Raw genomic sequence first — 25,715 nt, 5'->3', positions numbered from 1 at the left:
CTGATTTAAAGAAAGTGCCCTGGTTTTGTTAAGCACTGTCATCTCAATCTCAATCTCAATAGGGTACTGGACAAAGCCCTTAATTAGAGCATCACATCCAGGTGAATGTTCGCATACTTCAAAGAAGTCTTTAGATAAACCATGTATGATTTGTGTCGTGATGCCTTCTATGAAAACACACTTCGTTACTTCCAAAGATAATTTCACTATGAGGGTAGAATATAAGATATTACAGATTTCTTTTCGCAACTATGTTTTGTTAATTTTCCCGACTCTTAGAGGCAATCTTGATTCTTTTCGCAACTATGTTTTGTTACTTTTCCCGCCTCTTAGAGGCAATCTTGATATGAAAATAAAATCACAAGAACAACCCAATAATTGCAAAACGTCTATCTATCAAGTTTTAGTTTCTAACTAGAGTTCGGCAACCTCATACCTCCATGAATATTTAGAGCTTTTGTGAATTTCATGCAATTGACTAACACATTAACATAATTTATGCATGGTGTTATTCATTGACTAACATACACATGTCAAAATTTTAAAATCATTAATCAATGGGCGGTTTTGCATTTTTTTACATAAATTATGCAAATTAGTTCCTCATTACCATATTTGGTTTCTGCTTATATTCCACCTATCATAATTAACAAGTGAAGTCCAGTTATTGCAAACAATGGAATTATACAATTCCCTCATTAATTATGCATATTAAGTCCTCATTTGCATAACATGCATATCATAATGAACATCTTTGCCCAAGCTAGCTGCATGGCTAAAATGATGCCAATTTGTCAATCCTTTCTGCAGTTATCCTCTTTGGAATGTCTTGACAAAAACGCCCCTGCAGTTCCAAAATTAAATTTTAGGAGGCTGAAACCTGCCCCACTTTGTCATGACACTGCAAGCTATCTACCAGCCAAATGTCAAGACCATATCATGTCCAGGACAAGAGATACATAGAAAAAACTGCTATGATAAAATATTCTCATTAATTATGCAAATGTATTCCTTTTTGCATAATTAGTATTTTATCTTGTACAACATTGTCTAAGGTACCTACATACCAAAAATCATGAAAATTCGTTGTTCCCTTCTTGAGTTATCCTTTTCAGAAATTTTTGACAAAAATGCCCCTGCTATCCCAAAACTAGACGCTAGGGGGCCCGAACTTATGTCATTTCTTCCTGAACACAAGAGCTATTTAATACTTAAAAATCGTGACCATAGCATGTTCAGAACACCGATATAGTAAAACCAGAAGTTGCGCTGCAGTGCCAAGGGGAGCCGCTAGGGGGCCCAAAATCTAATCATTTCCAGCATTCATCACACACTATCAACACACTAAGTATGAAAACAATCCACCCAACCATTCATGAGTTATTTTGTTTACACACACACACACACACACACACACACACACACACACACACACACACACACAGAGAGACAAACGCGGGGTAAAATATAACTAGAGTTCGGCGACCTCATACCTCCAAGAATATTCAGAGCTTTTGTGAATTTCATGCATGCAATTGACTAACACATAAACATAATTTATGCATGGTGTTAATCATCATTGACTAATATACACATGTCAAAATTATAAAATCATTAATCAATAGGCGGTTTTGCGTTGTTACAAACATTATGGAAATTAGTTCCTCATTACCATATTTGGTTTCTGCTTATATTCCACCTATCATAATTAACAAGTGTTACATTTATTGAAGTCCAGTTATTGCAAACAATGTAATTATACAATTCCCTCATTAATTATGCAAATTAAGTCCTCATTTGCATAACATACATATCATTATGAACATCTTTGCCAAAGCTACCTGCATGCCTAAAATGATGCCAATTCGTCAATCCTTTCTGCAGTTATCCTCTTTGGAATGTCTTGACAAAAACGCCCCTGCAGTTCCAAAATTAAATGTTAGGGTGCTGAATCCTGCTCCACTTTGGCATGACACTGCAAGCTATCTACCAGCCAAACGTCAAGACCATATCATGTCCAGGACAAGAGATACATAGAAAAACTGCTATGATAGAATATTCTCATTGATTATGTAAATGTATTCCTTTTTGCATAATTGGTATTTTACCTTATAAAACATTGTCTAAGGTACCTACATACCAAAAATCATGAAAATCCGTTGTTCCCTTTTTGAGTTATCCTCTTCAGAAGTTTTCGACAAAAATGCCCCTGCTATCCCAAAACTAGACGCTAGGGGGCCCAAACTTATGTCATTCATTCCTGAGCACAAGAGCTTTCTAATACTTAAAAATCGTGGCCATAGCATGTTCAGAACACCGAGATAGCAAAACCGGAAGTTGCGCTGCAGTACCAAGGGGAGCCGCTAGGGGGCCCAAAATCTAATCATTTCCAGCTTTTATCACACACTACCAACACACCAAGTATGAAACCAATCCGCCTAACCGTTCTTGAGTTATTTTGTTTACACACACACACACACACACAGAGACACACAGACAAACGCGGGGTAAAATATAACCTCCATGACATTTCACCTCCATGACATTTCATGGAGGTAATAAGGCTACTAGGGCATTAAGCCACCACATGTATAGAGCACTTTAAGTTGTCAAAAGTAAAGCACTTTATGTTGTAAAAAGTTAAAATAAAAATACATTAACACTTTGTAAAAAGAATATCGAGACAGGATAAATATCACCTTAAATGTATGTATCGACAAGTTCAGCTTGACCACAGTGTAGCGATGGATATATTAGTATACAGCCAGACGTGCTGACGTACTTTAATAACTTTTATATATAAGCATTGTGAAAACACATTGTGTCTCTGGGGCATATTTTCAATATCGAAAACTCAGATTAACTTTAATTAATTGATAATAGCCTTTATTGCACATTCATGCCCTATCGGGCTAAGTACAGGCATATAGATACAGAGGGTAGTAAAGCAGTAAACATGGTTTCTAAGACTACTCTAAAACATAGATTCTAAAACTATTCTAATACATTTGTTCGGCTTCTTCTCGTTTCTTAGTAATGTTAAATATGTAGCTTGAGATGTGTTTGTATATTAACTTATTAACTGCACGATAAAGAGTAAACAAATCCCTGTCAAATGACGGTATGGGTTTTCTGTATCTTATGGCAGACATCCTTCCTTCCCGAGAGATGGCACCACTCTTACTGCTACATTATGTTGGTAATCAGAGTTAGTCAAGTCAAGCTACCCTTTGACACTGGGGTCATGTCATCATCATCAACATGGCTGCCGCAGACCAACAACCCCACGTCAGCGCAGTTCGTCCTCGTTCCTACCAAGACGAGAGTTATCTGCACGGGTTTCTTGGAACTGTGGGTGACTTACAGAAGGCTGGGGTACTGCAGGATGTCGTCCTTGAAGTCGAGGGCCGGCGGTTTCCCTGCCATCGGCTTGTTCTGTCCGCGGCCAGCCCCTACTTCAGGGCCATGTTTACAAGTGACATGGCGGAAAGTCGCCAGAAGACGGTTGTTTTACAGGTAGGGTCGGTGTAGAATAGAGTTAGAATAGAGTAGACAGAGAACTTGCAAAGATGCTACGTACCATAGAGAAGATGTGAAGCAGTTGAGATCCTTTTTTTACCAAAATGAACAAATCAAACTTTCATTTGCCCCACATCATGCCCCCCTCCCCACCTAGTGGCCTCATATTGGGGTCAAAGTTCATCTTTGTGGCCACATTATAATGAGCATGTATTTTTAACACAAAAAAAAAAATTATTTACAGTTATCGGACACAGATTAAGTACACATAAGAAGTAGTAGAGATAATGACCTTCATAAGATAAACAAGCAAATGTGATATATTTCCCTTCCTTATACACCCTGATAATGATACCTCATGTGTTAAATGTTTGAACATTATTACGATTTACTGTTTTGCAGGGCTTGGATGCAGGCATGTTTGGGGAGATCCTAAGTTACATCTATTCGGGAACCCTCCGTGTGTCCCTGGACAAAGTGCAGCCCCTGTACCAGGCAGCCGACCTCCTCCAACTGGACTATGTGAGAGACACCTGCAGCAGCTACTTAGCCATGAACGTGGAGCGCTGCACCTGTGTGGACTTGTACAAGTTTGCGAATGTCTTCTCTGTGGACATTGTCAAAAAAGCTTGTCTGCAGTTTATCCAAAGAAGCTTTGTTGAGGTTGGTCTGATGCTATTTTGACAACTTCACTTCATTTCTGTTTTGCTTTTCTCTCATACATAGGTGGTTTAAATCCTTCTTGAAACTCTAGAGTTTGCTAAATACAAATTACAGTTTCTTTATAAGTAAAGCGACTGTTATCTTAGAAGATGTCATCTAAAAAAAAGGAATTTCTTAACAGCAGAAAGATATAAATAGTTTTTATAGCCTACTTTTCAGTGCTTTTCAGTTTTCTTCATCATTATCATCAGTTTTAAGAAGCCTTTGCATTTCACCGTACCATACAGTATATGTACTCTACTGCCACAGGTTGCCTCCAGTGAGGAGTTTTATAGCCTGAGTGTGAATCAGCTGACTGAGATCATAAGCCACGATGAGCTGGATGTCAAAGAGGAGACAACAGTGTGGGAGGCTGTGGTGAGATGGGTGCAGCACAGCAGGGAGGACAGGTTTGTGTTTTTAGGTAAAACTGACGGTTCTATCATGGAATAAACATAATTCATTGACAATGTTGATGTTGCACCAAAATGTCAGATAAATCCACCCCATCCTGTACCCTACAGACTGCACCACCTACCCAACATCCTCCCTCACATCCGCTTCAACCTGCTGACCCCGTACAACATGGTGGCCATCTTGGATCACCCCCTGATCAGCGAGGATCCTGGGAGATCTGCTATCAGGAACGTGGTAAAGGAGACTTCCAACATGAAGAGGAGGGTCGGGATGGACACACTGGAAATGGCTCTACTTTTCACTGAAAGGTGTGTTGAAAATAAGTACAGGCTCGTGCTCCTTTCGTTTAATCAGCATCAGTGTCAGCAATAAGTAAAATATCCCCTTTTCCATCAATGACAACTGCAATATTGTCTCTCCGCAGCAAAAGAAATATGGCTCTTGTTCATTCATTAAAAATGATACATTAGGTTTTCATTCGCTTTTTGCTGCAAATGTTAAAGATTAATAACAGACTTATTTTTTGTGTGCTTTGAATGCACGTTTATTAATCCTGTGTACAGTTATTAATAAGTCTACAGTAACTTTGTGAAAGTTTGAAAGGGGCCACACCTATTGGTTTCTTGGTTCCCTGGTATTTCTTAGCAATATGCAGCATGGCGACAATATGAGAAAAAAGAAGGCTGGGGAAAAAACTCACATCTAACCATTTTCAATCTTTTAGACTTTGTGTACGAAGGGAAGGGCTTTCCGGGTTTATGTTGGTATTCCCCTTTAGCGATATATATATACATTTTTTACATTCGAGGACCAACAAGTACAATTGCTGTGGCATGAATGTGGGATGAATTTTATAGATAAGACTTAATGTGACTGAACATTGAATGCTTCATCTCATCCTTTACAGCACAAAAGAGATGCTGTGGATGAACCCAGGGCAAGGGAAGTACATCAGGTGTCACTACGACATATGTCCAGTCGCAGGAACAGTTACTACTGATAATGACATCTACTTTCTGGCTAGAGAGTCCAGCCAAAAGCATGCTCTGTTTAAGTACAACCATATCAAGAACAATTGGGAACGTAAGTCTTCAGTATGTATGGTAGACCCAAGCGACCACTACCCACCTTCTGACTACCTTATGGAAATTGATGGACAGCTTTTACCTCATTGTGACATCATCACTGCCTGAGGTGGTGTTAAAGAAGTACAACCCGAGCACACAAACAAGTGGCACAACTGTTCCACTCTTCAGCATGACGGGCAGTTGGACTACAACGTGGCGGTATCCTGCAATCACCACATCTATATCTTTACACGGACACAATTGTATTGTTACGACCCAAAGGCAGACCAGTGGTGCGGAAAATCCTGGTCAGAGCACATTCCTGAAGTCTATAACGCAGTTGCAATTGGCACAGAAATATTCAGCACGGACTATGACTTAAACAAGACACTGGTGTATGACACAGAGGCAGACAGCTGGCATGAGCTTCCAGGGTGGCTGAACACAGGTTATGGGATTGAAAACATCAGTCTCTTTGTGCTCGAAAACAAGCTGCATGCAGTGGTACATGGCTATACTGCAGGGGAGTTGAGAGAAGTTTGGCTGGTTTGTGTGTATGACAAGTGTGAACGTGTTTGGAAAGAGTTGTCTATCCTGTCCGAAGGCCGTTGGTATATGTTTGACCCAATGTTTCCTGTGGCTCGTATGTACCTGCCGCATCTGAACACACAGGGTACAGCTAGCACTGAGGGTGCAAACGGTGTATAATGTCAACACTATAACTGTCTAAGATTCGGTGATTTCTACCAGTAATCTTAAAAGTTTGCCAATTTTGTCCACTTGTTAGAAGTTTCATATCACTTAAGGGTACCCTTCCTTTTCTGATATATCTGGTGAAAATCGGATAATTATTGCATAATGCTGAGGACAAAGTAACAGATTGTGATCAAGGTTATATTGTGAACACTCCATTACATTTATGTGCCTGTTTGCTTATGTTCGCCTCTTTGAAAAACATTGTGTTTGACAGATCCCAAGTGCAACACATTTCACAGAAGCTTTTCCACAGGCCAGGGCTAGCAGCATTAGTCTATCCTTTCACACATATCTGCAATATAAGTATATGTGTCTGAATAGATTCCCAATGCCCCCAGCGTAATGCACTACTGTATATCTAAACTGTGTATAGCTGGGGGACATTGCGTGTCTCTTAAATTTCTTTTTTTCATTTGAAGGTCGCAGATATATGTGACCAGTTGGAATTATTCCGGTAAACATAAGGTAATTCCTAGTCCTGGCAGAGACAGGATCTCTGTGACGACATTAGTAAGTGCCAGGAAGTCATGGAACTTTCGTCGTGGTTTTATTTTCATAGTTTTCACTGTGACCTCCACCGTGAATTCGTAGCACCATAAATATGCTTCCCTTGTATAACTACTTGACACAATATTTTTCCACTGTGAACTTGATACACACCGAAATAAACCCAATGTTTGGCTCCCACCATGAAATAAAACTACAGCGAAACAAGTTGAATTTGAAGTACATACACATAGATCTGCATCCGTTGCAGACTCCAGGACCTTGACTAGATTCATATCAGGAGAGGCTAGCTTGTGTAGAATATAAGAAGGTACAATTTGGAATTAATTAGTGACCTATTTTGTTTGGTGTTTATATTGTTAAGTTTCCAGGAAATAGGATGTAATACCTTTAATTTGAGACCAACTGATGTTCTGTGTTTTTATATGTGTTCAAGATATTGTATTCCAGTTTTTGTATTAGACTGTCTTCTCATTTCTTATAACAGTAAATATCCATGGTATTCATCAATTGAATAGCTGTCTTTAGTATAAAAAGTAAGTGACTATTTCAGTTTAAGTAGAGTTATGAGATGATAAGGTCACGTGTGGATAATAATGATTAGTAGATAATTTTTCTTATTAACCCAAACCTAGTATCAATAAATGATTAAAAAACAGAGTCGTGTCCTTTTATATGAGTTGCAATGGCTATAGGGTAGGATGATCTCTGACTACAGTAAAAGGGAAATGTTCGTGGTCGTTTTATCATCTTAATGTCACTTTTGTTCAGTCTTCTGACGGCCTACCTTAGGAAAAATCCGGTATGCAATCAGAAAATGTTATGTGCAATAAAAAAATCGTCAGAAAACTGATAACAATCAGGAAACTTGTATGCAATTACCATGCATGCATAGGCAACCATATGCAGTCACACGGCACATTAAAACTGTATCTATGTTAGATGCTTATTCTACGCTTACATTGTACTTTTTAGATTGACCAATTCATGCACCCTCAGTCACATGCATCAACGTGCCCGTTCTGTCAAGCCGAAAAATATTGTAAATCAGTGGAAGCGGTTCGTTGTCCAGTGTAGTACAAGAACATATTGCTATGGGTGTATCGATGCTTGGAGCGTAAGGCAGTAATAACAAGTAAATGGCATCTATAATTAAAAACAGAACCTTGAAGATAGCACTACATATATCGATACCTTGTATCTTACTATCGTCATTCATCTTGAGAGATGATTCTGGCACTCGTACTGCTACATTATGTGGGTAATCGGTGTTTGTCTACCTTCCGTTTGACCCTGAGGTCACACAATCATCATCAACATGGCTGCCACACACCAAGAACTCCACGTCAGCGCAGTTCGTCCTCGTTCCTACCAAGATAAGAGCTATCTGCACGGGTTTCTTGGAACTGTGGGCGACTTACAGAAGACTGGGGTACTGCAGGATGTCGTCCTTGAAGTCGAGGGCCGGCGGTTTCCCTGCCATCGGCTTGTTCTGTCCGCGGCCAGCCCCTACTTCAGGGCCATGTTTACAAGTGACATGGCGGAAAGTCGTCAGAAGACTGTTGTTATACAAGTATGGTTGGCGTTTTGTTTGGTTAGCCTCTACCAGGCTCCGTGGATCGGTAGAATCATTATCCTCACATCGTGGTGAGGAAACGTACTCTTCTGGCCGGCTAACTCCCCTAGCGTACTATAGACTCTATTTGTCCAATTTCTACAATTAGATCACCGATCCACGAAACCTGGTAGAGGCTAACGTTTGGTTAGAATATAGTGAACCACGTAACTTTTGGAAATGCTACGTATCACAGAGTACATCTAAAACAGGCCAAATCAATTGTAAACGCAAATGTTAGACATATCCCCCGTTATACCCCCCTCCCCACTTACTGACCTTTTTTTTTTTGTATTTAGGGGTTAAAGGTCAACTTTGCGAGCCAAAATTGTATAATCATCTGGTGTATTTTGCCAGCCAGTAGGTACCCAGTATGAGTAATGAGGCTGTTTAACGTGGTCGAGGCACCTCCTCGAGCACGGGACCCCCGTTATGGTAGCAGAACACAGTTTTTCGCCTATGGGGATTTCTATAGTTAAGGACCGCAAGGTGACTCACATCAATGCCGATAAAATCATAGTAGGGTGCAGTTTTCAAGTACGCCGAACTAGTATGTTGAAGTTGAGGGTTGAATCTACAAAATGACTGAAAAGCAAAAAAAGTTGTGTTTTTTTTTTTTTTATTATGACGCCCACTTTTAAATAGGGCCATGCGGGGCCATACGGAACTGCAGCCGACTCACCCAGGCAGTCAGCTGTAAAGGTCACGCACATTTATACACCAAATGGACAAACATCAAAACCTTACTCATATCACCTGAAAGTCGACTCCTTATACTACCATATAGCAAAGCTCATCCTCCGCTGTCTTTCACGTTACGGTGTTTACAGGCGAGTCCAGATTTCGGACGCACTACTTTTTAACCCCTGCGTAATAGACCACGGGGGTCGCGGATAAATACTGTGGGCTGCGACCTTATGAGTATGTATTTCTTAATTGAAAATTCAGTTGCGCTTAGTTAACAGGAACATATAACTAAATACGCAAATAGCTGTTGTAGATTAAATTGGAGAATGGGATGTGAATTTGGTCCTAAATCAAAGAAGCTGTGATACTGATATATTTCCCCTACTGTATATAATACCCTGATAATGAGATTGTTATATGTGGTAAATGTTTGAACATTGTTAAGTTATATTGTTTACAGGGTTTGGATGCAGGCATGTTTGGGGAGATCCTGAGTTACGTTTACTCGGGAACCCTCCATGTGTCCCTGGACAAAGTGCAGCCCCTGTACCAGGCAGCCGACCTCCTCCAACTGGACTATGTGAGAGACACTTGCAGCAACTACATGGCCATGAACGTGGAGCGCTCCACCTGTGTGGACCTGTACAAGTTTGCTGATGTCTACTCTGTAGACATTGTCCGTAAAGCTTGTCTGCTGGGGATTGCGAGCCAATTTACTGAGGTTAGTCTTCATATTGTGTAAGGCCAGTGTCCAAAATAGCAATTCAATTACGCATCTATGTTGCATACACTGCAATATGGTTCAAAGAACTTTAGAAACTATATGATATGGGAAAGGAAATGTACCCTTCAATGAAGTATGCAATATTTTGAATAAAATGAACCCATCATAACAAATATTATGGGGAAAGGGCGCATTTAAACTAAATCTTTTAAGCATTTTTGGTTTAAAGGTTAGGTGTGACAGTACATCTACATGAAGCAACCCCTATAAAGTTGAGGTCCCGGGCTAAGGCAGTGTGTTACACCGATCGGTAGTTATACCGGCGACGTGGATACAGATAGAAAAAAAGTGCTGGTCGTTTTGAAAAAGACCATATTATATGACATATTCATATACATATTGCATGAAAGCACAATATAAAGACACGCTTTTCCGCAGTGCCTTGGTACATGTACATGTAATCTGCATCCACAGTTTTCCTTTACCATCGAGTTTTGCAGCCTGACTGTGAATCAGCTGACTGAGATCATCAGCCACGATGAGCTGGATGTTAAAGAGGAGACAGCAGTGTGGGAGGCTGTGGTGAGATGGGTGCAGCACAGCAGAGAGAACAGGTTTGTGTTAATTCTCTATTGGTGCATATCAAGACAAACTGAGTAAAAAAAGTAAGGAGCTGCTTTGATACCAAGAAATCATCTGAACACACAACTACCTTGTTCCTACAGACTGCCCAACCTGCCCAGCATCCTCCCTCACATCCGTTTCAACCTGCTGACCTTAGGCGACAGGGCAGCCATCTTGGAACACCCTCTGGTCAGGGAGGATCCTGGGAGTTCTGAGGTCATCAGTAATGTGGTACAGAAAGGAAACCCCGATCTGAAACCGAGGCTTGGGATGTTCACGGAAATGGCCCTGCTGCCCAATCAGGCCAGTGGGTCGGTAAATATTTATTTGTTTGATTTTTTTTAACTGAAAAAAATCATTGTACACTACCATTCCACAGTTTAAGGGCCTGAATGTAATAAATGAAGAGACTACAGAATTTGAAAGACCAGTGCAAGTTGTGATCTAGCCTCATCCCTAAAGAGTTATGAGTTTCCAGTCCAGTTTTATTGACAGTTTCTGATATACTTTTTCCTCTCTAGTGCCAATGACGTCATCTTCATAAACCCCCTGGAAAGGAAGTACATCAGCTGTAGTTACAGGAATGAAGACCTTCCTGATTCCACAGCCATGACAGTCACCAGCGATAACAACATCTACGTCCTGACTCGTGAGCAAGAGAGTAACAATAAGTTGTCCATGTTTAAGTACAACCATGCGGGAAATGTGTGGGAAGATGCTGGTATGTCCTCAATATCTATGGAATATTCGAGATACAACAGAAAGTACCTTATTGGAGTTAATGGGATTTTATGCTGTCTTTTTGTTGATGTATCCGAAGGCGATATAAGGATGATAAAGTACAACCAGGGCATGGACCAGTGGCAGGAGTGTTCACAGCAAATTGACATTACTGAATACTACGACTACTATGTAGCATTGTCCTGTGGCTCATTCCTATATTTCCTCACGAGCTCGGAACTGCATCGATACGACCCAAGCCAGGACCGTTGGAGCAAGCGGACCTCACCAGGGTACATTCCTGAAGTCTGTACTGCCGTTGCCATGGGAACAGAGATTTTCTGCACAGACATGAACTTAACTCAGACCATGGTGTACGACACAGAGTTAGACTGCTGGCAGAAACTGCAAGGCTGGCCGAACCCAGGAAACTTTGATATTGATAATGTTCCCAGTCTCTTCGCAATGGGGAACCAACTGCACATCTTCTTAACCTGCTGTAGTGACTCCCAAGAAGGATTCATCAATCTAGTATATGTGTATGACAGGTCTGCTGATACCTGGACAGACATGAGGGCAACCCTGCCTAATACGGAGTATTTTACGTATGGTTTTCATTGCCCTGTGGCACGTATATACCTGTCATATCTTAGGGGGGCATAAAACATAATTCCTGACGCTTTTGTCGTTAGGTAAAGGATGCATAGAGTGCCCGGCAGGGTAGATCGATAACATTTTGTTCAGATCACGGGTTTTGCTGAAAGTCTCAACTATGGGATTTATATTGTAGTGGTAGATTTATAGACATGTTTCCATCTTTTTTTGTATTGGTCTTAAAACCTAACAGCAGAAATACATACACTGGCTAAAATCTGTTAATTTCCCCTCGTTGTATTTGGTTGGGGCGATTGGGGGAGGGGGTAGTTTCAGTAAACTATAGGAGGGTAGCAGACTGAGGCGATATTTATTTAACATTACATTAAGTCCTATGTGATTCTAATGGCATTTTCCATATATTTTTTTTCTGTGATGCCATTACCATTGTACAAAATGTTTAGGTTTATTGCGTCACAGGTGTGTTATTTACTGTTAACGTTTGTTTGTTTTAAGCCATTTGTAAAGTTAGGCACATCAGATTATAGACATGCATCGCAGATATAATGTATAATTCCAGAATAATGCTTTTTGTATCATTTTTAACAATAAATATGTACTGCTGGAAAGATAGTCGTCATTTTGTTCTATTCTGTCTGAAGAACATTTTTACTTTGAAGGGGACATGAACTAATCGTGTCATCATAACATTTATGAAACACTTTTTTGGAATTTTCTCAAAGTTGAAGGCCTTCTTAGCACAGAAAAATCACTACATTATCACATTTACTAGTGGATGCTAACGTTGTGACGTCTGACGTTTCCAAAATAATATCCAGCTGCATGAGTATCTGATTTGGGGTATTTCTTATTACCTGGATGTGTAACCTTTACCGGCGCACTACATTATCACATGTATTGTGAAACATCTATTTTCAACAACATTGAAATGCAAAGACGTGCCAAGTAAAATCATGACAAAGTTGAATCATGTTTTAAAAGAAAGATACAAACTGGTGTAATATTGGTTCTTATATAAGCTATCAGCAGGCCCAACATCTGATTGGAATTGGATGTATTCACATACAGACACGTGCCCGCATACTAAATCGAGAAGAAACATTACAGGCATGGGGCATATTTTTACTACCAAAGCTGATAATAAATAAAGTTTATTGCAAATTCTTGCCTGTGGGCTAATTGCAGGAAACATGGGAGGTTACAACAATGTAAAAACAATATTACAGGTGTCTATTCTTGTCTAAAACTATTGAAAGCTCTAGATCCTTGGGTTATTGGGTTCAAGTCCTTTTTCAAAGACAGTGGAAGACGAAAGATGCCACCTTTTATATTATGTGTGGGTTTTGTGATGTTAGAAGGAGAATTGTTTCCTTTTTGTCGGTGAATTTTAAGAAGTATTGACGGAATTTGGTAGAACGGCACGTAAAACAAAACCTTGCAAGTGGTACATATATCTTGATTTAGTGATTTACATCTTATGGTAGTCATTCTTCCATCTCTAGGAAAGGTGTAAGCATTCTAACTGCCACATCATTTGGATTATCAGTGTCTGTCAACACACACTTTGACCCTTGGATTAATCATCATCATCAACATCGTATTCTGGGTATATGGACATCGAACTATTACATCGACATTATGTGGGTTATCAGTGATTCTCTAGCCGATGTACCCTTTGACCCCTGCGTCATGTCGTCATCATCAAATGACTGCCGCGGACCAAGAAACCCACGTCAGCGCAGTTCGTCCTTGTTCCTACCAAGACGAGAGCTATCTGCACGGCTTTCTTGGAACTGTGGGCGACTTACAGAAGGCTGGGGTACTGCAGGAAAGCTTTGAGGTGAAGACAGGAGTGCGACAGGGTTGCTTACTGTCTCCGTTTCTTTTCCTCCTGGTAATAGACTGGATCATGAGGACAGCTACTAGAGGGAAGAGTACTGGGATCCAATGGACATTATGGACACAACTGGAAGACCTAGATTTTGCCGATGACCTGGCACTTCTCTCACACAACCAAAAGCAGATGCAGGACAAAACAGCTCATCTGGAGGAAACATCAATCAGTACAGGGCTCAAGATCAGCAAGAAGAAGACTGAACTCATGATGCTGGGATGACTAGAAGAAGACTGAACTCATAATGCTGGGATGACTACAGAGATGGCTGTGCTGTTGAACTATCCCCGTAGGTTAGTCAGACATGTATTTTTTTTTATTTGTCTGACTTTGTACAATGTTAGTCGTGATTAATCCTTGCATAATGTTAGTTAAAAAAGTTAAACCCTTCCCGCGCCAAGGGCGGTGCCCATTTGTGGCGCATATGGCGGTGCCCATCTCTGTTTCATTAGCCCTGGACCACACACAACGCAATCACTACAGCAGAGGGCTAGTCCACTGGTAGTGGTGTGTGTTCAACTTCCATACTCTTTCCCGAATGCTGAGTGCTAAGCAGAGAAAGCAGCATGTGCCATTTTTATACACCTTTCTCACGCGGCGGCCATGATAGATCCAAGAAGAGGTCAATGAGGCAAACAGACAAAACTTATTTCTAAAATCAGGTCCCATTTAGTTTTCCCCCAAACCACACAAATTTTCACGATAGAAGATGGAATAATAAATATTACAAGAAGTGTTATGCACCGAAAAATGTACAGAGTAGTGTAGACTGACCCCATAGTCCATTAAGAGATGCAAAATAAAAACATAATAATGCAAATTTTTAACGAATTTGCAGCCATTCACTTATTGGTCGATTTCCTAATTGGCAGGCTACCATTGGTCGAACTGGTAATTATGATGGACAGCCTTTTGTTTGCCACATTGAACTCGTTTTAGATCTATCATGGCCGCCGCGTGAGAAAGGTGTATAGTCTTTGGTATGACTTGGCCGGGATCGAACTCACGACCTTCCGAATGCGAACAGTCTACCCACTAGGCCATTGTACCGTCATTTTGTTCTACTATTAATCTAATTCCTACTAATGCTTTAAAGGATGCTTCTCAAGGAGCTACAAAATAAGATAGAACAGTGCATGTGATTCTAGCCTCATCCCAATAAAAAGATATGAATTATCGCTCCAGGTTTACTGACTGTGTTTTTTAACCCTCTCCAGTTCCGTAATCAAGGAGTTCCTCTTCATTAACCCTCAGGAAGGGAAGTACATCAGCTGCAGTTACGACCTCCCTTATGTCCGTGACATGACAGTCACCAGTGATAACGACATCTTTATCCTGCATACTGAGGAATCAGACGAGGAGAATCAGTTGTCTCTATTTAAGTACAACCATGAACAAAACGCGTGGGAACAAGCAGGTGTGTCCTCAATATCTAAGGGACCAGAAGATAACATGTATGAGAAAGGCCTTTATGAAGTTGATGGGGTTCTGTATTACACTGCTGTTGATCCTGAAGACGACAGACCACTGCTGCAGATGAGAAAGTACAACCCGCACACAAACCAGTGGCAGGAGTGTTCACAACTGAGACTTAACAATATTCTAGTGTCGTTTGTAGTATATTGTCCTGCGGTCCAGACCTGTATTTCCTCACGGACACGGAAGTGTATTGCTACGACCCGAACAGGACCGTTGGTTCGAGAGGACCCCACCAACACTCGGATGTCAGCACAGCTGTTGCTATAGGAACGGAATTTTTTTGCTCGGACTTTATATTCACTAAGGCTATGGTGTACGATACAGAGTCAGACCGCTGGCAGGAGCTGAAGGGCTTGCCGAACCTAGAAAACTTTTATGTTTATTATCGGACCATTTTTTTCGCACTGGAGAACCAGCTGCACGTGTTGTTAACCTGTACTAGCGACTCCCAGGAAGGCATTGTATATCTTGTGTTTATGTATGACAGGTCTGCTGATGCCTGGAGAGACTTGAAGGCCATTCTACCGCATAAAACCTATGAAGTGCGTGGTTCTTATTCCCCTGTGGCACGTATATACCTACCATATCTCAATGGGACATAAAACAAGACAGGGCAAAATTGACTTTGTTTAATTGTTGAATGGTTGTTTAACTGATTAATTTAGTTTAGATCTTAGGTTTTTGCCAAATGCTCAAAAGTGGGATAGATGTACCAGATTTTATACTTTGGTAGAAGTAAAACGGTTTACAGATTGACAAATTTCCTTCTGTAAAAACAGAACTAATGATCTGTGTCCTAACAGCTTCGCAGCAGTAGCTACGAGATACATTTATTCTGAGTGCATTCCTAGTTAGTAAACTTGGGTATCCATTGTAGTATTTGGTGAGGGTATGGTTGGTACATGTATGTGAGTCCCAGTAAAGTAACTACGGTGGCACACAGGCAAAGGAAATTTCACGTCTATGTTACAGTATTTTGTGTGGCGTTATTAACATTGTATTTGTTACTCGCCTTACATTTATATGGTTACATGATCATTTGCATAATTTACTCACAGTAGATTCGGCCCAGTTTATATACATATTCCATAAAAAAATGTAACTGTAATATGCTTTTTACCGTCTTTAAACTTTGAATGTTAATTGCTAGAAAGAAAAAGAAGTCGTTTCGTGAAATACTATTGTGTTTAATGATCCGATCGATCTACTCAGAAATTCACAGATAAATTATGCATACTTTTGTCGTAATTCCATCTATGCAAACTGTTTTCTCGCCCCCTCAGAGGCATCATTAACATGGAAAAATCACAACATCATCCCGAATAGTACAAAATGTCGATCTGTAGTTTCCAACACAATTGATCCATAACATATCAAGCCATAACATGTAAATACTTGAAAATATCAATAGTCAAAACAAAAGTTAGCATTTTTAAAAATTAAGGTATTATCCAACTTCTACTATCAGTCAGTATATACAGACTGCGACACGGCACAAAAAGAACTAAGCAACAAGGGAGACTAAAAAAATGTACAAATTGTATACACGCAGTGATCGGTAACGTTAATAATGTTAGGTTCAATACAAGCCACAAAACCAGTGCAAGATCTGATTATAGTAGACCTGGATCTATGGTAAGCATCCCTCTATTTCAAGGAATGATGTCAGTACTTTTTCTGCTACAGTGGTCGTAGGTGCTTCACAGCATCAGTGATCCGTGTCCATCTCTTTCTGCTATGTTATGGGGGTAATCAGTATGTGTCGAATCCAACTACCCTTTGACCCGGGGTCATGCCATCATCATCAACATGGCCGCCGCACACCAAGAACCCCACGTCAGCGCAGTTCGTCCTCGTTCCTACCAAGAAGAGAGCTATCTGCAAGGGTTTCTTGGAACTGTGGGTGACTTACAGAAGGCTGGGGTACTGCAGGATGTCGTCCTTGAAGTCGAGGGCCGGCGGTTTCTCTGCCATCGGCTTGTTCTGTCCGCGGCCAGCCCCTACTTCAGGGCCATGTTTACAAGTGACATGGCGGAAAGTCGGCAGAAGACGGTTGTTTTAAACGTAGGATTGTGTGGTTACAATAGAGTGGAGCACGTAACTGTTGGAAATGCTAAGTATCACAGAGTACATCTAGAACAGGCCAAATCTATTGTTTACCCAAATGTTAGACAAGTTCATGTCCCCCACTATGCCCTCCTCCCTACTTATCTTTGGTATTTAGGGGTTAAAGGTCAACTTTGCCAGCCACATATAACAATTAGCTATTACCAGCATGTACAATAAAAATTACGCATATGACGATGTGCAGGTAGTAGAGATTTTGTAGATAAAATTGAAGAATGGGATGAAAATTTTACCTCATTCAAATTAAAGGAATTTGATAAATTTCCCTGTTGTACATAATGTTACTCTGATCATAATACCGTGTCTATATAACAACCTCCATGCAGATCCTATGGCAGCATTGAGTAGAATGTGTATCAAAAACTGGCAAAGAAGTGTAGCCTACCCAGGACCGTGCATCGGCTACTATTTGTATTGGGTACTATATTATGCTATCATAGGATCTGCTTGGACATTATCTGTACTCTGATAATATCGTACATGTTTATTGTCTGATAAATGTTTGATCTTTATCTGTTAGTGTTACATCGTTTTCAGGGCTTGGATGCAGGCATGTTTGGAGAGATCCTGAGTTACATCTACTCGGGAACCCTCCATGTGTCAATGGACAAAGTGCAGCCCCTGTACCAGGCAGCCGACCTCCTCCAACTGGACTATGTGAGAGACACCTGCAGCAGCTACATGGCCATGAACGTGGAGCACTCCACCTGTGTGGACCTGTACAAGTTTGCTGATGTCTACTCTGTGGACATTGTCCAAAACCGTTGTCTGCAGTTGATTCATAGAAACTTTGTTGAGGTAGGTCATCTATTTTTATAGCAGGTCACTCCTTTTTTAGTTCAGTTCAGTTCATCCTCGGAGAAGTGACACCATCGTCTCCACATGTTCCTGTCCAGCATGATCGAACGGAGCTCACCAGCCTGCAAACCCGTGTCCTCCAGCAGTAGCTTCTTGAGTGTGACCGAAGGGCGGCCACGCCTGCGCGGCTCGTTTGGTTCCCAAAGCAAGACCCCTCCTGCCATTTCCTCATGGCGCACCACGTGCCCTGTCAAACGGAATCTTCGGCTCTTTTTTTCTCTCCTCTATTGCAAGGGTGAGGTGAATAAAAGGGTGGTTGGAATCTGTCATAAAATTCTTTGTGTTTGAAATGATTACAAAACGTTTGAAAATTATATTTGGTTGCATCCCTGTAAGTGTGGTGATCTTTATATTACAGAATTTCATCTACAAATATGAATTTTGTACCCTGCACAGCTGTCTTCAGTATTATTTCAAAGAATAGAACCCACCTCCCAATGCTGTTTTTTTTTTTAGTTTTAAGAAGGCTTTACCAATGAAAGGTTGTTTTGCATAGTACATGAGCCAGGTAACATACATATACATGTAGTCTGTGCCTTTACAGGTTGCCTCCAGTGAAGGGTTCTACAGCCTGAGTGTGAATCAGTTGACTGAGATCATCAGCCATGATGAGCTGGACGTTAAAGAGGAGACAACAGTGTGGGAGGCTGTGGTGAGATGGGTGCAGTACAGCAGGGAGGACAGGTGTGTATTGGTACATTTGTGTATGTTGTTGGTTTATCCAAAGCTTACTAACTAGTATTGAAGGCCTATGGCCAATTTACCTGTGCTCTAAACGAGTTCACTGTAGTTTTCATGAAATGAAAATAATCATGGACACATTTCACTTTAGCCCTATCAGGGATAATTGTCCAGGATATTTTGATACTTTATTTAGTCCATTAAACATCGTTAACATACAACTTCACAATTACATGTATACACAAACAGACGCAGATTACAACATTAAAAAGACATACATAATGCACAACAATGAGAACTATTTTAACTAACTTGGGAACAAATGGTGGATTGCCTTTTAAAAGGAGATTCATGATAGGTCCATAGAAGAAGCTTCTGTTATACCAGGAAATAACTTGAACCCATCCCTACTCTTTACCCTACAGACTGCACCACCTACCCAGCATCCTCACTCACATTCGTTTTAACCTGCTGACCTCAGACGACACGGCAGCCATCTTAGAACACGCCCTGGTCAGGGAGGATCCTGGGAGTTCTGAGGTCATCATGAATGTGGTACAGAAAGGGATCTTCAAACTGAAGCCGAGGCTTGGGATGACCACGGAAATGGCCGTGTTGTACTATCAAACATGGGGGTTAGTATACTATTTGTTTGACGGTGTAACCGGTGAACAATTCTTGGAAAATTTCATTCCACATTCAATACATGTACTATTTGTATGATTCCTGCTTATAAAGGGCATTCTCATTAAAGATAAGATTTGCTAAAACACAGCATGCTGCGATTTCAGTCTCATCTTTGTAGAATGTATGAGTTTCTAGTCGACATAAATTGACAATTTTCGATGTATTTCGTCCTCTCCAGTTCAAAGGATCTTCTCTTCTTAAACCCACGGGAAGGGAAGTACATCAGCTGCAGTTACAGGCCTGAAGATTTTCCTGATTACACTGCCATGACAGTCACCAGTGATAACGACATCTACATCCTGCAAAATAAACAATCAGAGGATGAGATGCATTTGTCCCTGTTTAAGTACAATCATGCAAAAAACGTGTGGGAACAAGCAAGTGTGTCCTCGATATCTAAGGGACCAGAAGATGATTTTATGTGCCTCGATCGCCTTTGTGAAGTCAATCACATTTTGTATTACATTTCTGTTTATCCTGAAAGAAACAATCCGTTGCTGCAGATGAGAAAGTACAACCGGCACACAAATCAGTGGCAAGAGTGTTCACAGCTGCACCATGACAGAGGTTCACACTACAATCCAATATTGTCCTGTGGTACATACCTGTATTTCCTCACATACATGGAAGTACATTGCTACGACCCTAGCAAGGACAGGTGGTACAGGCGGACCTCACCGAGTTCCATTCGTCCATTCACATCAGCTGTTGCCGTAGGAACAAAGATTTTCTGTACATGTACAGATGGTCAGTGCATTCAGACTTTTGTGTACGATACAGCGTTAGACCGCTGGCAGAAACTGCGAGGCTTGCCACATCTAGGAGAACTTCTGAATCTAGGAGAACGTGTGATGATTGAATTTGCAAATCTATTTGCACTGGGGAACCGACTATATATATTGTCAGGAGCCTATGACATTGCCAAACAAGAGTCATTAGCCGAATATCTGGTATACGTGTATGACGAGTCTGCTGCTATTTGGAAAGATATGAAGGCCACCATGCCTAGGCGTGGTAAGGAATATCGTCCGTTTGGTCGCCAGCAGTGCGGGGTAGCACGTATGTACCTACCATATCTTACAGGGGCACAAACACATGGCACTTCAAAAGCTTTTCAGCATTAATGTGCAGGATAAGGACCTACAGAGCACAGCCCAGAGGACTGTTAGATTTCATCTTTGTTTTCCGACCACCCTTACAATGGAAGTTCTGTGTCCGAATCTAACACCAGTAATAAACAGACACCATACTCTTCATGAATGGATGTTTTACGCAGTTATTGTATATATATGTTCTTTTTTTCTCCCTTAATGAGGTTTGTATTTTTTTGATCGCATAATAAGTTGCCAATTCTAGCAGCCCTTCACTGGTCAGGCCCTTCAGGGATCCCTTGGCTTTTGCTTCAGAGATAAATTGGAAAGTTACGTATGTTCATGAACTAGAGTTCGGGGACCTCATACCTCCATGAAATATTTATTGCTTTTTTGTGGATGGTATGTATGTTTATGGTCGGTTGTATTTGAGAGTAATGGTTATAAATGTTATGGGAAAGAAGTGGTGTATTCATTTAATGACACAGAGAATGTCCATCTGATAAGTAATTATCAAAATGTGACACTTAATTGTGTAATGTGCGTTTAAGAGGTCGGCGACATATGGTAGCGTGGTGTTCCTGAAGCGTGATGTTTGGCATTTAAACTGTCTAAGGTTGTCAGCATTATGAGGTTATACTATGTGCCTCAGAGCGGTGTGGTGGGAGGATGTTGGGAAAGTTAGAAAGAAGAAGGGATTTGGCAAACTTTAGTCCGAGATCTTTACGTCTTACCTGCAGAAGTATGCAATTTATAGAAATTAATAGTTGATTAGCATTTATAATGACGATCTCCTACTATTACAATGTGTTCCACAATAGGACCTTGATAAATGTAAGATATGTTATATATGTAAGGTGGAACATGTACAGATATCATTCATGCAAATAAGGGCCTAATTCGCATAATTAATGCAAAGTGTGATAATTACAATGCATCTTAGTTTTTCATACTGCCACATATCTATGATGTTAATATGGTTAAGGGTAGCTTTACTTATTGACCTGAAGGCACATACAGACATAGAATTACAAAATGTAGGTACAGTGAAGTTTTAGTTTGAACTTACTGCTGGCTGGTTATTTTTCAAACCACAGTTGAAGGGCTTGTTTGGATTCAGAGCCCTGAGACTGTCATTAATCACAAGACAGGTGTTGACAGAAAGGGAAAGACCTTGCAAGAAATCAAGCCAATTATAAAGAAAAATCTAGAACTGTTTTTTATCATCTCTCTCTCTCTATCTCTATCTATCTATCTATCTATATCTATCTATCTATATATATATATGTCAGGGTACAGACTCCGATCTGTTAGAATCGGCAATTCTACCGGTAGAGATCCCGATCGGAGTTTCTGTCGACAGAAATCCCGATCGCGATCTCTACCGGTAGAATTGCCGATTCTGTTGGTAGAGATCCTGATCGGAGTTTCTGTCAACAGAGACCCCGATCAGGATTTCTGCCAGCACAATCACCGATTCTACTGTTAGATATCTCGATATGGCCCTTCAATGTTTGCATGCGCACTGCTGATAATCCCTTTTACAGGGGCTTAGCAGTAACGAAAGAAGAAGAAGAAAAACTTTTATACTACTTCTAACTTGGTGTAGAGTGATAGTTACTCATTGATAGTGAAGCAATAAATTATTCACAATTCGGATAAAACAGAAAATGGTTATTAGCCCCATCTTGTTTGAGTCATTTCTAATGAGAATGTTGCTGGACTTGTCTGGTACTTAATACTAAATTAGACACTCAGTTATCAGGTTTAGTCATTGTTTTTACCTACTACTTATATGCATAAGAATGTGAATTTATTGGGCTTAAATTTCTTCTCTAAGTGACACAATTTGAGGCAAATTTGAACTAACTCTTGTGATGATCACTTAAGCCCAATAAATTCACATATTTGACAATTCCCTATCAATATTCAGGGATATGAAGGCACACAGACTTTGATAAATGTGATCTCTATTGGTAGAGATCTCGATCGTAGTCTCTGTCGACAGAAACTCCGATCGGGATCTCTACCGGTAGAATCGCCATTTCTACCAGATCGGAGTCTCTACCCTGACATATATATATATACATGACGCGCAGTACTGCAATTTTACTTACACAGCACCTCAGAGGAACCTGGTCAGGAAGCCACTTCACATTCATGGCGTACGGATAACCGAAAATGAGGCTTGGGCCAAAACACAATTTTCACGAAAACCGACAACACAACGAAAGCCGACAACCCTTTAAGCCAAAGTTAGAAAGGCCAGCAATGCTGTATTCGAATTCTGAAAGGCTGGCAACAGTCTAGTGGCTGCGGCAAAAACATTACGTACGTGGCGGCAACTTATTGCTGACTTACGACGCGACAATCCTAGCGGAGTTCGGGCAAGCTCCACTTGGAAGATTTTTGAAATTTTGACTACAGACTACGACAGTCAAACCTGCATTAGCGGCAAGCTTTGCATTGCGACCACCTGGCCACTGTGGTCACTTTTTGGCGGTCCCTTGGATTTTTCCAATTGACCTCAGCATTAAGAAATAGTCTATAACGGCCACCTGTGCAACGCGGCCACGGTCACACTATTTCTAGGCCGGTAGCTACAGAAACACTGCCTATCACCATGCATAAATTATAAGTCTACTTCATCTATTGTGGATCTTAATGAAGTCAGTCTTCCTCTTTTTTTCTATCCTTTTCTTTCCTCTCTTCTCTTCTTTTTTTTATTTCTTCGTTCTGGTGTTTGCACATAGCACGGTTATAACTGGATGTTACGTATTATGTCAAGAAAATAAAACTGACCTGTGACCTTGTACGGCCAGCACAATATCTTGCACATACCACACAAGAGACAATGGAATGGGATTTTTACTTTTACTAAAACTTCCTTATGTTCACTAATCAGCTATGTTCTTACATATCAGCAATGACAATCACTGGAAAAAAAACATCTTATGTTACAGCGGCTCACTTTACACTTAGTCCGAAAGCCCAGTGTTATCATATGCACTCGGTCGCATACCAAGCCACTCAAAGTAATACACTGTAACAACAGAGATCATTTACCCCATGAACTATCAAAGACTTTCCCATGTGGGTCGCCTTATCTTCCATCTGGTCATTTTCAAGACTCAAATCTGACTCAAGTGTCTGTCGGCATAACCGCCCTTCTCAGCAAACTCCGCACAACTGAAGGTTACAGAATCTTTAAAATGCTGAAGGCAGTCGCCTCAATAGAAAAAAACGTAAATATTTAGAACTAAAATAGGTGACATCACATCGTAACCCAAGTCATACAGCATACGCAAGCTCTTAACTGTGAGATGGCTTATTCTCAAATATAGCAAAAGAACACGTAAAATGTTCTTCTTACATGCATGTTGCAACTACATATGGTGTTCTAGCTGCTACAACGTTGGGAGAAGTTATAAAGGTAGATTTTTATGCAGCAAAATAGCCACACTTGTCAAATTGTAAGTTTATTTATCGGTATGAGTCTTCATATGTTTCACTAAGTTAGACTGGTAAGCTGTCCTGTGCCCACACTTCCAGCACATGTAGGGCTTCACACCAGTGTGCGTTGCTAGATGCCTGTCCAAACTGGATTTCACTGCAGCAGAATAGTCACACTGGTCACACTTGTAGGGTTTTTCACCGGTATGAGTTCTCATATGTTTGGATAAATGAGACTTCTGATTTGTCCTGTACCCACACTCCCCGCAAATGTAGGGCTTATTACCGGTGTGTGTGGCTAGATGTTGGTTCAAGGCGGACGTCTGTGCAGCAGAATAGTCACACTGGTCACACTTGTAGGGTTTGTCACCGGTATGTGTTCTCATATGTATGGATAAGGTAGATTTCAGAGCTGTCCTGTACCCACACTCCCCACACATGTAGGGCTTATCACCAGTGTGTTTTGCTAGATGCTTGTATAAATCACTTTTCTGTGCAGCAGAATAGTCACACTGCTCACACTTGTAGGGTTTTTCACCAGTATGAGTTCTCATATGTTTCGCTAAGTCAGACTTTCGAGTTGTTCTGTACCCACACTCCCCACACATGTAGGGTTTTTCACCGGTGTGGTTTGCTAAATGACGGTCCAAATTGGATTTTTCTGCAGCAGAATAGTCACACTGGTCACATTTGTAGGGCTTTTGCCCTGTGTGTGTTCTCTTGTGTCGGGATAACAGAGACTTTTGAGCTGTCCTGTACCCACAATCCCCACACATGTACGGCTTATCACCAGTGTGCTTTGCTAGATGTAGGTCCAAACCGCATTTCTTTGCTGCAGAATAGTCACACTGGTCACACTTGTAAGGTTTTTCACCGTTATGGGTTCTCATGTGTAGCGATAAATCAAACTTCTGAGCTGTCCTGTGCCCACACTCTCCACACATGTAGGGCTTCTCACCAGTGTGCTTTGCTAGATGCCTGTCCAAAGTGGATTTCACTGCAGCAGAATAGTCGCACTGGTCACACTTGTAGGGTTTTTCACCAGTGTGAGTCCTCATATGTGTGCATAAATCTGACTTCTGAGCTGCCCTGTACCCACACTACCCACACATGTACGGTTTGTCACCACTGTGTTTGGCTTGATGTCTGTCCAAGTTGGACTTACAAGTAGCAGAATAGTCACACTGGTCACACTTGTAGGGTTTTTCACCTGTATGAGTTCTCATATGTCGGGAGAGTGCAGACGTTTGAGCTGTCCTGTATCCACACTCCCCACACATGTAGGGCTTATCTCCAGTGTGTTTTGCTAAATGAATGACCAAGCTGGCTTTTTGTGCAGCAGAATAGTCACACTGGTCACACTTGTAGGTTTTCTCAGCTGTGTGTGTTCTCGTATGTTGGGATAAGTTAGACCTCCATGCTGTTTTGTACCCACACTTCCCACACATGTAGGGCTTATCTCCAGTGTTTGCTTTCGGTTGACTGACCAAAC

At 40.9% G+C, this 25,715-nt stretch overlaps 3 protein-coding genes across 3 annotated transcripts; all 3 read left to right on the top strand.

Annotated features, from left to right (window-relative positions):
• The first annotated feature begins 3,450 nt into the window (after nt 1-3,450).
• LOC118416531 (kelch-like protein 18) lies at nt 3,451-7,627 on the top strand. The gene is made up of 5 exons (XM_035821662.1): nt 3,451-3,516; nt 3,922-4,182; nt 4,492-4,631; nt 4,746-4,946; nt 5,546-7,627. The coding sequence occupies exons 1-5, from the start codon at nt 3,466-3,468 to the stop codon at nt 5,829-5,831; spliced, it is 939 nt and encodes a 312-aa protein (XP_035677555.1). The 5' UTR covers nt 3,451-3,465; the 3' UTR covers nt 5,832-7,627.
• A 2,103-nt stretch (nt 7,628-9,730) lies between these two features.
• On the top strand, nt 9,731-12,209 carry LOC118416528 (kelch repeat and BTB domain-containing protein 8-like). Its single transcript, XM_035821659.1, has 4 exons — nt 9,731-9,991; nt 10,469-10,608; nt 10,720-10,929; nt 11,140-12,209. The coding sequence occupies exons 1-4, from the start codon at nt 9,746-9,748 to the stop codon at nt 11,999-12,001; spliced, it is 1,458 nt and encodes a 485-aa protein (XP_035677552.1). The 5' UTR covers nt 9,731-9,745; the 3' UTR covers nt 12,002-12,209.
• Nucleotides 12,210-18,039: 5,830 nt separating this feature from the next.
• LOC118415474 (kelch repeat and BTB domain-containing protein 2-like) lies at nt 18,040-20,465 on the top strand. The gene is made up of 5 exons (XM_035820128.1): nt 18,040-18,251; nt 18,856-18,995; nt 19,418-19,627; nt 19,858-20,056; nt 20,460-20,465. The coding sequence occupies exons 1-5, from the start codon at nt 18,057-18,059 to the stop codon at nt 20,463-20,465; spliced, it is 750 nt and encodes a 249-aa protein (XP_035676021.1). The 5' UTR covers nt 18,040-18,056.
• Nucleotides 20,466-25,715: the final 5,250 nt, after the last annotated feature.

The sequence above is a fragment of the Branchiostoma floridae genome, chromosome 5 (genome assembly GCF_000003815.2).
Source record: "Branchiostoma floridae strain S238N-H82 chromosome 5, Bfl_VNyyK, whole genome shotgun sequence".
Lineage (NCBI taxonomy): Eukaryota > Metazoa > Chordata > Leptocardii > Amphioxiformes > Branchiostomatidae > Branchiostoma > Branchiostoma floridae.
The sequence above is the reverse complement of the archived record's forward strand: the minus strand, read 5'-3'. Positions and strand labels throughout refer to the sequence as shown.